Source organism: Pseudorca crassidens, chromosome 19 (assembly GCF_039906515.1).
Source record: "Pseudorca crassidens isolate mPseCra1 chromosome 19, mPseCra1.hap1, whole genome shotgun sequence".
NCBI lineage: Eukaryota > Metazoa > Chordata > Mammalia > Artiodactyla > Delphinidae > Pseudorca > Pseudorca crassidens.
Genome location: NC_090314.1, coordinates 11,005,677 through 11,021,731, shown reverse-complemented (window position 1 = coordinate 11,021,731; position 16,055 = coordinate 11,005,677). Strand labels below are relative to the sequence as shown.

The 16,055-nt window shown below is 51.5% G+C and overlaps 1 protein-coding gene across 1 annotated transcript; it reads right to left on the bottom strand.

Annotated features, from left to right (window-relative positions):
• Nucleotides 1-3,829: 3,829 nt before the first annotated feature.
• RNF222 (ring finger protein 222) lies at nt 3,830-8,193 on the bottom strand. The gene is made up of 2 exons (XM_067714336.1): nt 7,629-8,193; nt 3,830-7,038 (listed from the first exon to the last, which is right to left on the bottom strand). The coding sequence occupies exons 1-2, from the start codon at nt 7,630-7,632 to the stop codon at nt 6,485-6,487; spliced, it is 558 nt and encodes a 185-aa protein (XP_067570437.1). The 5' UTR covers nt 7,633-8,193; the 3' UTR covers nt 3,830-6,484.
• Between the last annotated feature and the right edge of the window lie 7,862 nt (nt 8,194-16,055).

Here is a 16,055-nt window from a genome sequence, read left to right as displayed (position 1 = left end):
ATAAATTTATTTTATTTATTTATTTTTGTCTGCGTTGGGTCTTCATTGCTACACGCCGGCTTTCTCTAGTGCGGTGAGCGGTCTTCTCATTGCGGTGGCTTCTCTTGTTGCGGAGCACAGGCTCTAGGCGGGCAGGATTCAGTAGTTGTAGCTCACGGGCTCTAGAGCTCAGGCTCAGTAGTTGTGGCGCACGGGCTTAGTTGCTCCATGGCATGTGGGATCTTCCCGGACCAGGGCTCGAACCCGTGTCCTCTGTACTGGCAGGCGGATTCTTAACCACTGTGCCGCCAGGGAAGCCCCACTGTGCCCTTTTCTTAATTTTACTGCCTGCTCACATTCAGTTCAGGATCTGATGGAAGCAGGGCAAGGGGGTGTGCCCTCCTGAAGGATTGCAGTGCCGGGTGAACTCCCGCCGCGTGCCTGGCCGCGCACCTAGTAAGCGATCAGTTTCTGTTGAATGAATAACGCAGGTGTCATACTAGGGGAAGACACACGTTTCATGATACTTAAGACGTAGTAAGCTTGCAGAGTCTTAGGGACACCCTTCTACTCACTGCCTTTTTAACTCCTTTAATCCACCAAATAGCCTTGCCATCCTGGTATTGTTGTCCTGTTTTACAGATGAGGACCCTGAGCCACAGAGAAGTGAGAGGAGCTCGTGCAAGGTTATACAGAACCCATAGGTTATAGATGAACCCGTGCAGGCTGGCTTCCCAGCCCCTTCTGATCATTCCCTATATGGTCCCACTTTGTAGGAACCCACTGGGCTCAAGTCAAAGAGTGAGAAACCATATCCTTGAGGGCCCAGAGTGGAGTCAGTGAAGAACATGTGTTTTCATGATTTAAAAATAGTTGTGTTCTTAAATATGCTGTGAAGATATAGCCCCGGGTTTTATTTGTTATTCAAAACTTCAGTGAGAGCAGAATTCTTCTGCTGCAATTCTTTTCAACAAATGTTTATGGAACATCTTTCATGGGCCAGCCAGGTTGCACCCTGGAGCTACAAAAGGCAATTAGTCAAAGTTTCTGCCTGCAGGAAGCTCACTGTCTAAGAGATGAGATAAACAACAAAATTAACAACCACAGGACCCCAGAGAAGTGCTCGCTGAGCCTGGCTATCCTTGGTGCCTGGGTGCTTCGGGAAGAGAAGAGAACTCTGGGGTCCGGGAAGACCTCGGGTGAAGTCGCCCTTTAGTGACCTTTGAGGAATGTTAAAATTAGCTCCAGGAGGCAGAGGGAATAGCTTGAGGGAAGGCGTGGAGGTGTGAAGCCCATGACACACTGTCACCAGGTGCCGGGTCCCTGTGGCTGGCATGAGAGCGATTCAGAGAGGAGCCCATGGGGCTCTGGGGTTGAGCTGAGTTTGACATGGAGCTGCTGAAGCCTCCTGCCTCCCTTTCTGGTCTTCACCTTCTCTTTCCTCTTATTGTCTTTACTAGTTTCCTTCATCGCCTCTTCTTCAGGCCTCCCCATCATCTTTCTCTCTTCCCACAAAGGTCTTCTCTGTTTCTTCAGCCTCCCCATCATTCTCTGCTGCCACCCAAGCCTCTCAGGCCTCCCTCCCTCCATCCAACACAGTCATCGAAATTAAACTCGAGCCCACCCACCATGTGGAAGCATAACCACTTTATACAGTGTGAAGACTGTTGGAAGTTGTACCCACAGATGCAGATGACTGCTAGCCTAGTTATACAGTCTGTTTATCTTCACAAGTGTCTGTTGGGCGTCATGGCGCCACCCTACATGAACCTCTGGCCACCTCACCTGGCTGTCCTCTCTCCACATTCTTCTTACGTGAGTCCTTTTTTTTTTTTTTTTTCTTTTTTGAGTCTTAACCACTGGACCTCCAAGGAAGTCCCCAAGTGAGTCCTTTTAAACTGGCTCCTTCGGGTCATTTTGAGGGTGGTCTTTGTGTAGCCCTAAGACACAGCAAGGTAGGTATTATCCAGGCTTCATGCCTACATCCCTGGACTAAACTTTTTTTTCTGGACCACAAACCGTCATGTTTACTTGTTCATTTGTTCATCCATTCATTCCTTCACTCATGCGTTCTTCAAATATTTATCCAGCTTCGACTCTTTCCTAAATTCTGTGCCAGACACTTGGTATGATCTGAGCAAGATCAGTTAAGATCTAGCCTCTTGTCAAGGAGCACATTGTCTAGAAGGAGGAGACGGACTTGTCAACAAACACGCATCATCAAGTGTCTCGGGAAGATGGTGGAATGCAGCAGGGGACACAGCACAGGTGCGGCCAATTCTAACCAAGGTAAGGGTTGGGGGAGGTTTTATAGGTAACCCATGAACTGTTTCTGGAAAGCTAGGTAGGAGTTTTCCAGGTAGACAATGGGGGAAGCGTGTTCCAGGTGGAGAGAGCTACCCAAACGAGAGCCCAGAAGCCTGCACCAGCATTGCTTGTAGGAACTGCCAGTAGTTTGTGTTGAGAATTAGTTGTGGCGCTCCTTTGTTCTGGGTTTGAGGAGGACGAAGGAAAGGGACAAGTTGTGAGGATGGGCCAAGGTTGTTTATTTTGTATCAAAAAAGGACATTTGGATTGTGAAGGTCAAAGAGAGAAGTGGTGATTGCAGAAGAGCTGCCCGCGTCCTCAGGCTTCACTGAGGGCAGAGGTCACGGGCCGAGGGGCCGAGCGGTCTCTGATGTGCCTGCCCAGACTCCTGGCAGCCCTGGCCTGGGGCCCACCAGTGCAGTATGCATCCTTCGGCTCGCTGGGTCGGCCTAGACTGTGTATGAGAGCTAAAGGTTATTGTAATGGGAGGTGGCAAAGGGAGTGAGTGTGTGTGAGTGTGAGAGTGTGTGTGTAAAGGCGGGGGTATGCCGCTGGACAAGGGGAGAAAGAGAGGAGTGACAGTTTATGTTTAACCTCGGGGCATCCGTCTGCCTGTCTACCTATCTATCTATGTTATCTTCCTGTAGTGCCCTGACCCAGGGTGGTTGCTTAAAGCGAAAGATTTTATTTGAGAAAGAAAAGGAAGGATAGAGAAGAGGGAATCAAAACAGGGAATTCCCTGGCAGTCCAGGGGTTAGGACTCCCACTCTCAATGCCAGGGGCCTGGGGAGTTGGAGAGCTAAGATCCCACAAGCCGCGCAGCACAGCCAAAAAAATCGAGAAAGAGGGAATCAAGATGAACACATTAAATGGTGGGGCCCAGAGAAATCCCTAGGAACTTAGGAACGCTGAGAATATTAAACATTTCACCTTCCTTCCTGGGTGCCTGGTGAGCCTGAGATGTCATACCTCGAACGAGACACATCAGCTGACACTCTGGAACCACAGGTCAAGCAGTCTGGCGGCTCTTGGGGCCGACTCGTCACTAGGCAACAAGTGTGTACACTGAAGATATCTTTAGCTTCTGATATAATTTTTCAATTTAATGTTCAGATAATACCTACATTTACTTGGTTCAAAAATCCCTAAATACCAAAGGTAAAGGGAGAAGTTCCCTTTCCATTCCATCATTTTCTCATCCCCATCCACAGTTCACCACTCTTACTAGTTTTTTTTTGAATATTCCCAATTGCTTTATGCGCAAATAAGCAAATCAGAAAGTAAATTCTTTTTCATTTTTTTGGGCACGCCACGCGGCATGTGGGATCTAGTTCCCTGACCAGGGATCGAACCCGTGCCCCCTGTAGTGGAAGCAGTCTTTTTTTTTTTTTTTAACATCTTTATTGGAGTATAATTGCTTTACAATGGTGTATTAGTTTCTGCTGTATGACAAAGTGAATAAGCTATACGTATACATATATCCCCATATCTCCTCCCTCTTGCGTCTCCCTCCCACCCTCCCTATCCCACCCCTCTAGGTGGTCACAAAGCACCGAGCTGATCTCCCTGTGCTATGCGGCTGCTTCCCACTAGCTATCTATTTTACATTTGGTAGTATTTATAAGTCCATGCCACTCTCTCACTCCATCCTAGCTTACCCTTCTCCCTCCCCGTGTCCTCAAGTCCATTCTCAGCGCACTCTTAACCACTGGACACCAGGGAAGTCCCGGAAAGTAAATTCTTATGCCCCCACTTTCTACACAGGTTGTAGTATCAGATACCCAGCGTTTCACACCTTGCCTCTGCCCATCGGCCATTGGATCTTGGAGACTTTCAGTCAGTTTGCAGGTCCTTCCTTGTTCTTTTTACAGCTGCATGACAGTTCCTGCATCTCAAGTTACACAACCAGCCCCTTCTGACTGGCATGCAGGGTTTCCCAATTCTTTGTTTTTAGGAACAACACTGCAGTTACATATGTCAATGCCACAATATGCAAGTGTATCTGTCACATACCTTTCTAGAACGGGAATTGCTTGGTCAAAGTGGACATTTGATAGATAATGTCAAATTTCCCCTCCTAGGGGTTTTATCAGTATCCCTTCCTACCAACCTCACGTGCTTCCCTCAGCGTTGGCAGCAGGGTGAGTTTAGACAAGCTAATAGGTGAAAAACGGGATGCCAGCAGAATTGTAATTTGCACTCCTTTCACAAGTGTGGCTGAGTAAATGTTTAAGAGCCATTTGCATTTGTGTTTTCGGATGGTCTTTTTCATTTAAAAAGAATTATCCTAAAAGGCCAGGCTCATCGCTTCCCACATGCATTTACAGTGTGTCTGGAATCTTTGAGAAAATATATAGCTTTTGACATTCTTTGAAAATAAAAGGAGTGCTATCTACAAGTCACGACTGAACAATATGGAAACACTACAGGGATTTCGAAATTAACTTTCGGCAAACACAACAGAATCTGAAGAGGCTAAAAGCAGGTCCCCAGACATTCATGACACTGTTTGAAGCAGCCTGGGTGTGGTTAAAACTGACTCAGTAGAGCCTTTGTAAATGTAACATTTTAATTCCTGTAATAAACATTTTTCCCATGAATCCACCTGTACCTCCCCCAATAGCACCTATGTTCTTCTCTAGTCTTGAAAAGAAGCCCATAAGTGCATTAAATCAACTCTTTCTGTGTCCCAATATCCCCTGCAGGTGGATCCCATCCCCGAATGGTCCCCAAATGACCACCATTACAGGCTTTTAGGAACTAGGTAAGAGGGCGCTACTTCTTTCCCCACAGACAGCGAGCTTCGCTGAGAGAGGCAGAGGCTGTGGAGAGCTTGGCTGTTGGCACACCTGGGCTCTGAACCACCCATTTCAGAAAACAGCTTGAGGTTTTTGCTGGTTTTAGTCCTAAAATTAAGATGATGGCCCACTGACTTATGGGCCTTAATAAACAGAAGATAGCTGTCCCCGAATGGCTCGCTCCCCAGACAGCTCCCCAATCTGAGCTTTTTCTAGTGTCCTCATCAAGGACCCCCAGCATAGGCAGGGTCCCCAGGTGATGTGACCTTGGCCAGCACCGACAACAGCTGGGTTCCAGCGTTCACTGAGACAGAAGCGTCTCTGCCAAGCACAGCTGTCTTCTTCCCCACCCTTCCTCACCCAGCCCAGCCTGGGAATCCACCCCGGGAACTGGCCCAGCTGGTGTGGCCTCTAATGAGTGGTTGGTCATGAGGAAGAGGAGAACCTGGGCTGGGAGGAAGCCTCCAGGGGTTCGTTTGCCCACATAGTTTTCAGCTGACTCAAGTCCCGGCCACCAGGCTTCCCCTGCACTGCCCGCTTTCCACACTATCCTTGAAAACCCCAGGACTCAAAATTTGGACCATTCTTGGGCCGGGGAGGCTTGGGGAGACCTCTGGCTCTGTGGGCCATTCTGCTGGCCTCAGCCTCTGTCAACAAACTTCCGACTCCTGATGTGGCCTCCACTCCCCTTTTCTGTTCCTTCCTCCAGGAGCTCCCTGAGATCAGCTTCTCCCTCAGGGAAGACCTTCCAGGCTGGCACCCTTGCCCAGCTGTGGGGTGTCATGGATGGGGGCTGAGATTCCAGGAAACACAAGCGCCTTTGGCCCCTGCGCCACCCCTTCTGTTTATTGCTCGGAGCGGGTTGGAGGACCCTGGCTGGGAATTCTGTCCTGGAGGAGTCCTGCCCTTGGGCCCCTCTGGGATGTACCCCACGCAGAACCCCAGCTGGGCTCAGGCAGGTCACCTGGAAGGTGAGGACTACCCCTCGGGGCTGGTGAGCCCACAGGACGGAGCAGCCGCCCATCTCCCTGCGTTGCTCGGCTCCAGCCTAGAGGAAGGGTCAGCTTCCCCGGAGGGTATGCCCCTGCTGCTGTTTCTGAGCAAGGGTGTCCATCACGCTTTCCTCCCTGGCCTGGAGCCTGGAGTTTCCATTTCATTCAGCCCAGAGCCTGGCTGCTCAGCCCAGCCCTGGCCTCCCTGTTCTCCCTGAGACGCACTGGGAGCAAGGAGCCCGGGGTGGGGAGATGCCACTGGACCTCCAGCCAGCACCGCCCTAACATCCCTTCTGCCGCTGGCCATCCCTCAGGGCTCGGCTGACACCCCCCAGGCAGCCTGGCTGTGTGAGCGGGCAGCTTCCAGAGCGGCCAGCTTCCAAAGCGGCCCTCGGGCCGGTGCCCCACTCACGCGTGCTTCCTCACCAGCAGCACCCAGGGCAGGATGGCAGCCACCACGGACACCACGGCAATGAGGACGATGAGCAGTAGGGCCTGGAAGCGGCTGCAGAACGACCGGGTGGAGCTGGGCACCGGGGAGGCCTCCAAGAGCTCGGCCAGGCTGCGCCCGGGCAGGATGCTGTCCTGCTTCCCCAGGGGTATCCCATGGCTGCTGATGAGGAAGATCTGCGGCTCCTGGAGCAGGCCGGGCGGCGGGTCCAAGGGCACGACCAGGGTCTGAGAGCTCTTGTCCAGCTTGGAGGGCCAGCAGGAGCTCTTCTTGTCGAGGAAGGTGACGTAGCGGCAGACGGGGCAGACGACGGTCCTCTGGACCTGCCCGTCCACACGTGTGGAGAGGAGGTACTTGACTAGGCAGTCATGGCAGAACATGTGGCCACAGCTCAGCGTCCGGCTGGCGCCCTCCATTTCGCGGAACTTCTCGTAGCACACGGGGCACTCGCCGCCCAAGCTTTCCTTGCTCTCCCCCTCGGACATGGCCGCACGGGAGAGCAGGGCCCTGGCTGTGGGCGGGAAGGGCCAGAGCATCAGCGCCTTTCCCTCCTTCGCTCCCCTGCCGGACCCCTCCGGGCCTCCCGGCACCCCGCTGCCTCCGCCCCCTCCTCCCCGGTCCTCTTCCGCTGCTCCTCCTCCAGGGGGTCTACCGGAAGTAACCCCGGACCCGCCGGAAGCGATGAGGGGCCGCTTCCGGAAGGGGGATTGGGAGACAAATAACGAGAGCTCCCAGCCACGCTGGGCTCTGGAAGGAGGTGGGTGGCGGGGGAAGGTGTACCCTCCCACCTCCAGCCCGACGGGCACTCGCTGTGAGGTCACCGCCTCCCGCTTCCTGGTTCCAGGCCCGAAGTGGAGGCCAGAGGACCCATTTCCCAGGGGAAGCGGGTGGCTAAGCGGTTGCACCGGCGGCCTCAGTCCAGGCCTCAGTGTGGGCGTGTGCCCAGAGTGGCCGTTTTCCAGAACAGCCTCTGCTGCTGCTGCGTTTCCCCGCTTGGGCTGGCCGACCCACTGGGTTGTGCGCAGCCCCTGCGCCGCATTCCTGTGTGCCACGTGTGGCTGTAAAGCAACGAGGGGTTTGAAAATGAAACTCCAAACTTACACATCCAAATGACGGCTGGCCGGCCGCGCGGTCACGTCAGGGAGCTGTGGGCTCCTTCCTTTGCCCGTCACAGCTCACTCATCCTTCAGACTCTTCCCGGAGGCCTTCCCGAGGCTGCGAGAGAACCTTCTGATTAACCTCTGGGAGGGCAGATTTTCATCCTTCGAGGATACGTCTGGTATTTGGAAATGGCCAAAAGTCACCGGGTGCCCATTCTGGTGAGAAAGCAAATGAGTACTCAAGTGGCATGAGATTGTTTTAAATCAAAGAAAAGGAGTCACCATGATGCAACAGGTGGGTTTCTAACATTATCTGAGAGCTAAAGAGAGGCTCCAGCGATGCTGTCAGCAACGGCAACATTGTTGGATTTAGTCCAGTTTCTCAAGGTGTGAACCTTGATGGGAAACACCTCTTTGGGTATGTGATGTGGTCCAAGTGTTCTCATTATGCAACGTGTCCCCAACGTGTCACAGCTGTGTCATCTAAACTCCTCTAGAACAGCCTCTTCCTGTTATTGATATATCAGTGATGTAGACAAAGACCCCTGGACACACTGACAACTAGAGCCGTGTGGCAGCCCCCAGATCTGAGAGATGACCTAGTGAGAACAAGGTTAGTTACTAGGAAGGACAAACTAGAGGTGGTTTAATCACAAATCTTTTGGAATCTCTCCCCGCTCCTGGCTTGGTTCCAAGTCCATTTTGCCAAGTTGAAAACTTGGTCCCATAACCAAGAAAGAGCAAAAATATGTAGAGGGAGGGGTAGGGGACTGGGGACCCTGGTGGCAACACCAAAGCCTTTGCAGGGGTTTTCAGGCTTTGGTCTCTGAAGTGGTCAGTGTGGCTTCCAGGCTGGGGTGAGGGTTCAAGTGCTCAGACTCTGAAGCTGGCTTCAAATCCTTGATATACCCAAGGATGTATCTGTATAACCTGTCTGAGCCTCGATTTCCCATCTCTAAGGTGGGGTTGATGATAATCGTACCACCTTCCTCTCAGCGTTGTCCAGAGTATTAAGTGAGGTAGCAAGAGTGAAGAGTCTGGCTCGCAGTAAGTGCTCAATAAACGGTAGGTGTCATTGTTAAGGCCGCCGAGCCCTTTCCCCTCCTGACATCTGCCTTCCGGCCTTCCCTCTCCTCCCCAGATGTTCCTTATTACATAAGTGACTAAAGACTATCACAGCCCTGACAGAGGGCAGCTCCCATCAAATTAGAATAACTGAACAGGATGACAATAGATTAGGTAAGTGATGGGCAATAGATCATTAAGATGGTGATTCCAGAGTTTCTCAGACTTTTTACTTTTTTGTTTCATAACACACTTGCAAGTGTCTAAACTGGGGTTATTCTCAGGATGACCTAGATTTTCTTAAGCCGACCAACTGCTAACATGTCCCCCTGCATCTCATTATTCCCCACAGGCATATGGTGGCAATTCCATCCATCCAGTTATTCAACAAATATTTATTGACCGCTTGCTGCGGGCTAGGTACTGAGCCAGGCATTGGAGATATGCAGTGATCAGGAAAGCCCTTCATGGGCCTTCCCTGGTGGCGCAGTGGTTGAGAGTCCGCCTGCCGATGCAGGGGACACGGGTTTGTGCCCCGGTCCAGGAAGGTCCCACATGCCACGGAGTGGCTGGGTCCGTGAGCCATGGCCGCTGAGCCTGCGCGTCCGGAGCCTGTGCTCCGCAACGGGAGAGGCCACAGCAGTGAGAGGCCCCCGTACCGCAAAAAAAAAAAAAAAAAAAAAGCCCTTCATGAAACTTTAGAGCCTAGGGGACATTTATAAGTTTTCTTGAAAAAATATTTTTTTAAAAGGAGGGATGATCAATCGCTTAAGTTGTTTGGGTAACTAAGAAGTAAGTTATCAAGACAGGCAAGAGAAGTAAAACAGGGACTTCCCTGGTGGCACAGTGGTTGAGAGTCCGCCTGCCAATACAGGGGACACGGGTTCGAGCCCTGGTCTGGGAAGATCCTACATGCCGCGGAGCAACTAAGCCTGTGCGCCAGAACTAGTGAGCCTGTGCTCTAGAGCCCGCAAGCCACAACTACTGAAGCCCGCGTGCCTAGAGCCCGTGCTCTGCAACAAGAGAAGCCGACGCTCTCTACAATGAGAGAAAGCACACGTGCAGCAATGAGGACCCAACGCAGCCAAAAATAAATAAATAAATAAATAAATTTTAAAAAGGAGAAGTAAAGCAGTTAGATAAGAGAATGCTGGGGGAAGAAAGGACTTCTGAGGCCATTTAGGAAAATCTAGTTTTATAGGTGAGCAGACCCGGGTCCAGAGATGGGGAAGTGACTTGTCTGAGGTCACCTGGGAAGGAGAATGGAGAGGGAGATGGGAGAGAGAGAGAGAGATTTCATAGATAGTATAGAAAACATTAGAATCAGTTGATAGATTGGGTGGGTGAGTAGATATTAGCCAAATCAGGAAGCACTTTCCTCCTTGGGATGAGAAGGGGAGCAGGGAGGACTGAGTTTGAGGAAAAATTAAAAGGATGCAGGGGATGCAAAAGACATCCCAGGTCCCCACTGGTGGCTTCTCTGTGCAGTCCCTTCCCCATCGTGTGCTTCGGGAGAGGCATGTCACTCACGTCTGGACAATGCCACCGCCCTCCATCCCCACCTTCTCACCTCCCTTTCTCAGTCTCCCTGATGCCTCCCTCCTTGCGTCCCTCCCTTTCTCTTAATTCCATTTCATTCTCCATCCTTGAGTTCCTCTTATGGGCCTGACTCTGTGTCGAGTGCTGGGGCAGGGGAGAGGGCAGCAGAAGAAATGCAAGGAATAATGCTCTGATTTGGGCACAAACTAGCTAAATAACAGTGCAAGACATTATCTACCAAAGGCATCCCCATTGGTGCTTCAGGAAATTTCGGGGAAGGAGGGCTGAAAAGTCTTCCTAGGTGAGATGGGACCAGTGTTGAGCTAATAAATAATTATAACAGCGACTATTTATTGAACACTAGTTATGTGCTTAGCATTTTGCATGCCTTCCTCATTTCATCATGACAGCGACTCTGGGAGGGGGATATTATTTCCATTTTACAGATGAGGAACCGCGAGGCTTAAGTAACTTGTTCAAAGTCAGGCTGCTAGTCCTGGGCAGACCCAGGGTTCGGGGCCACGTCAGTCTGGTTACGTGGCCCATGCTGCGTACCACCCTCCTGTAGTGAGGGTTCGGATGCCTCCGTGGAGGGCGTTCCAGACCTTGATCCAAGGAGTAGGTGAAGAATCGAGAGCAGGGTGGCAGAATCGGAGGTCCCAGCCCTCACAGAATGTTTCTCTACAGAAACACTGATCTAACAAGCATCCAGGGGTGAGCGTACCTCACGAGAGCTGCAGAATCCAGCTGTATATGTTAAATATGTACAGCTTGTTGTATGGCAATCATACCTCAGTAAAGCTTTTTTTTTTTTTTTTTAAGGAATAGATGAAGCCTGGATGGGAAAGTGATTCCCCAGACTTCCCTCCTCAGAGTGATTGTAAACGGGGCTGCCCCTCCAGCGCCTGGGAGGCAGGGGAGGATGAGGGCCAGCTCAGGGGGAGCCGTCCTCATGAAGCCCCAGTGCCTAGTTTCACCCACAGCAGCCCACCTCGAGGACTGGAGGGGGGTGTCACCAGCCCAGACGATCCCCGCCCCCCACCTTGGGACAGTGAGCCTGTGAGGCAGAGTGAGACTTGTGGGCACCGGGTTTCCCTCCTGGATTCCCAAGGCAAGGCTTTGTTGACCACTTGCTCACCCCTAGACACCATACACACACACACACACACACACACACACACACACACACTCCACACACACACTCTCTCTCTCTCTCACACACACACCTTGGCATCAGTCCAATGTCAGTGCAGAGCCCTGCCAAGCTCTGACTGGATCCCACTCCTTCCCTGCCCCCAGCCCGGACCCCAGACTCACTTTGGCTGGGACCAGGGCGAGCAGCATCTGCCTCTCCACCCGGGGCCTCCATGGAGCAGGTCTGAGCCACCCAGAGGTGCTGGGCGGGTGGCACGTCCTCCTGCCGCTGTCACTGTGACAGCCACTGCCTCCAAGGCATTTCCTAGTGACTGAGCAGGTCGGGAGGACAGCACGGGGAAGTGAATGTCGGCCAACCCGTTTGAGGCTGGGAGGCTCCTGGCGTTGCCCAGGGGTTTGGCCCCTGCTGGAGTCAGGTGATGTCGATGAGGATGCTAGGAGAGGAAGGGCCCCTGCCTAAGGAGGAGCCCAGGGATGGGTGCTGGAGACAAGCAGAGGGTCTCACGATGGAGGCGGTGATCCAGGAGCTCTTTGACTGAGGCTCCCCAGAGATAGGTCTCCGCAGCCCAACAATAAAAGTCATACAGCCCTTCAGCCTCCTGGATCCATTTCCGCGATCCTCCCCTAGCCCCCTGCTCCCCTGCCATGATAGGGTGAAGGGGTCAGTAATGCTTTGCCACCCAAAGTCATACACAAATATTTGGGTGATGTGCTTATGTACATTTGTCCTTCATCTCACACTCAAAGGGGCTCAGAGCTCCAAAGACCAAACACCATGGAGATAAAGAAGGAGGCAGAGTAAAACAAAGAAAGTAGGGCTTCCCTGGTGGTGCAGTTGTTAAGAATCTGTCTGCCAATGCAGGGGACGTGGGTTCGAGTCCTGGTCTGGGAAGATCCCACATACGGCGGAGCAACTAAGCCTGTGTGCCACAACTACTGAGCCCGAGTGCCACAACTGCTGAAGCCCGCATGCCTAGAGCCCCTGCTCTGCAATAAGAGAAGCCACCAATGAAAAGCATGGGCACTGCAGCTTGTCGCTTAGCCTGCATGCAGCAGCAAAGACCCAACACAGCCAAAAAAAAATAAAATAAATAAATTTATTAAAAAAAAACCCAATAAAGTAGAAATGCACACCTGCATGGAAGGAAGTCCCTGATATCACATGAAACAGTAAGTTTCAGGACAGTCTCTGTGATTCTGTTTATGGAAATGATGATGATATATTATCATTTCTATAGAGGAAAAATCTGGAAGATACCTCCAACTTGATAGTTTTATCTCTGGAGGAACTTTTTTTTTCCTTAATTTATTTATTTTGACTGCTAGGGGTCTTAGTTGCAGCATGCAGGATCTTTAGTTTTGGCATGCAGGATCTAGTTCCCTGAACAGGGATCAAACCCGGGCCCCCTGCATTGGGAGCACAGAGTCTTAACCACTGGACCGCCAGGGAAGTCCCTGGAAGACCTTTCTGACTTATACATTCCTGTGATATTTGAATGTGTGTTTCTTTCAAGATCAGGAAAAAATAATCAAGAATAAGGCAGGGACTTCCATGGCGGTCCAGTGGTTAAGACTGTGCTTCCATTGCAGGGGCACAGGTGCGATCCCTGGTCAGGGAACTAAGGTCCCACATGCCGTGTGGCGAGGCCTAAAAAAAAAGAATAAGGCAGGAGTCCTTGAGAAATTGGTTTTCTTCTGACAAAGGAGGTTCCTGGATCCAAGGCACAGCCAAGCATGAGTGTGACCCCCCCCAGGGCACCCCATGACGGCCCCTCCCTTACCCAACCAACCCTGGCCTGGCTCCATGGCCACCTTGAGGCTGGGGCGGGGGAGGACGGTCAGGGCGTCGCACCTGGTCACCTCGCCCACGGACGCTGTACCAGCTGTCACGACGGTCTCTCACGTTCTTTCCCCAGGAACTGGCTGTGAGGAGACCCAGGCAGGCCTAAATTTAGCAAATAGAAATGCAGACTGGGGACTTCCCTGGCGGTCCAGTAGTTAGGACTCCGTGCTTTCACTGCCGAGGGCCCAGGTTCAATTCCTGGTTGGGGAACTAAGATCCCACAAAAGCTGCGTGGCTCAGCCCCCCCCAAAAAAGCAGACAGCCCAGATGAATTTGTATTTCAGATAAACAAACAATTTTTAGTATAAGGGTGCTCAATGCAATATTTGGGACCTACTCATGGGTAATGGGGATCGACTGTATGGTGACAGATGGAAACTAAACTTTTTTAAAAATTTATTTATTTATTTATTTATGGCTGTGCTGGGTCTTTGTTTCTGTGCAAGGGCTTTCTCTAGTTGCGGCGAGCAGGGGCCACTCTTCATCGCGGTGCGCGGGCCTCTCACTATCGCGGCCTCTCTTGCTGTGGAGCACAGGCTCCAGACGCGCAGGCTCAGTAGTTGTGGCTCATGGGCCCAGTTGCTCCGCGGCATGTGGGATCCTCCCGGCCCAGGGCTTGAACCCGTGTCCCCTGCATTGGCAGACAGATTCTCAACCACTGTGCCACCAGGGAAGCCCCAGACGGAAACTAAACTTATGGTGGTGAGCACGCTGGAGTGCATACAGAAGTAGAAATAAAATGTTGTATGCGTGAAACTTACATTATAAACCAAAAAAAATTAATACTGAGGCTCTATTTATACTAATAAATTATCCATTGCTTATCTAAAACTCAAATTTCAGCAGGCATCCTATATTTCATTTTGCAACTCTAGTCCCAGAGGGCTGGCCAAATCTTTCTCCTTTTATCAGCACCTCCAGGGGCACCTTCAGCAGTGTGGCTTCTGACTCTGCCAGGGCTTTCTGGGGGTCCCTGAAAAGAAGCCCCAAATACCCAGCATCAAGGCTGTGTGTATCCCCCAGGGAGGGGACTGAGCCAGGCCAGGCTGTCCTTAGACTCAGACTAATGCAGCGGTCCCCAACCTGTTTGGCACCAGGGACCAGTTTCGTGGAAGGCAGTTTTTCCGTGGACAGGAGGGCGAGGGGGTGTTCAGGCGGTAATGCCAGCAATGGGGAGTGGCAGATGAAGCTTCGCTTGCTCACCGGCCGCTCACCTCCTGCTGTGCGGCCGGGTTCCTAACAGGCCGGTACTGGTCCGTGGCCCGGGGGTTGGGGACCCCTGGTCTAATGTGATGTGGTTATAGTGGAAAATCTTTTCCACTGGTCCTGCCCTGCCATGAAGCTTGACTTTGAGGATTACTTTGAATATATAAGTATTTATTACCATAGTCTGTCATGGTTTTGTGTTCCAAAATAAGAATTCCACTTTAAAAATCATAGCTACATATGTATGTATAGGTATGCGTACACACACACGCACACACACACCCCTTACCTGAGAGAGTAAGTATATCAGCTGGGGAAACCTTAGCTTGAATTTATTTATCAGGTTGCCTCTAGCCATCTAGCAAGGTCCTAACAGAGTAGGACATAGGACAGTTTTTAAAAATATGTATTTATTTATTATTTATTTTGTCTGTGCCGGGTCTTAGTTGTGGCATGCAGACTTATTAGTTGTGGCATGCGGGCTTCTTAGTTGCCTATGGGATAGCCTTAGCATCACATATTATGGGGTGGTGCCCCCTCATTTTTGACCCCCAAGGAGCCCTTCTGCACATGTGCAATGTTTCCCTTGCTCCAAGGATGGGAAACGTATGACCTCTTGATCCTTTAACAGAGTTCAGTCCCACTCCGTCCCTGCCATAAAAATGTCCAATGTCTGGTTATTTACCCTATTTCTGTTGCTGGTTTTTATATCGAGGTGCAGATCTCGAAATATAGACAGGAGTCCGGTCATAAATATGTAGTCCTGGAGCTCGTTTGTCTCTTGCTTCAGGAAATGTAAACAGGGGGCTGGTAATGAATGTCCCGCCTGGAGCCCATCTTCTTCTCACCCCAGGAAGTGTAAACAGGAGGCTGGTTGTAAATGTCTAACCTGGAGCCCATCTGTCTCCTGCCTCAATCAGGGAAATGCAAATCAAGTGTCAAGTGCCCACCCCTGCATCCAGTTGCAGGGGCCCTGCTTGGTTCCAGCCAGCTCAGAGGCTGTTTTGGGATTTCAGTTCATTCACACCCCTGAAAAATCTCACTCTGTCTTACCTGTTCCCTTTGTCCACTGGGCTCTCTCCCCATTATTACATAGCCTGGGGCTGCTGGTAGCACAGGGGAGACCTGGGGCCTTTGAACAGAACACAGGCCCTGCCAGGGCACCTGGTTTGGTAGGTGGACAGGGGCTGCTCTCATTCCCAACTCGCCCCCCTTGGCCCTCAGCCCCCTCAGTCCAACCTGCAGCCCAGCAGCACACAGCAGCCAAAGAGCATCTTCACAGATGTTACCCTGCATCCCTCTCCCCCCTCTGAAGACTTCCATGGCTCCCCACTGCCCTCAGTACAAAGCCCACCCTCCTCAGCTGGCACATGAGGGCCTCACTGCCTTTCCCAGACTGTCTCTGGACATCCTCTTGCCCTTGGCTGTCTCATGCCACACAGAGTGGCCAAAGTGCTGGCTTTTAGTTTAGATACCTAGAAGGCCTCAGGCATCTGGGGCTCTGTGATTTTTTTTTTTAATGCCTTTAAAAAAATTTTTTTTTTCCTGGCTGGAATGCCTTTCTACCTCATCACCTCCCCTCTGGTATCTTTAACTTTTAAGACCTTGTAGGAGGGGATC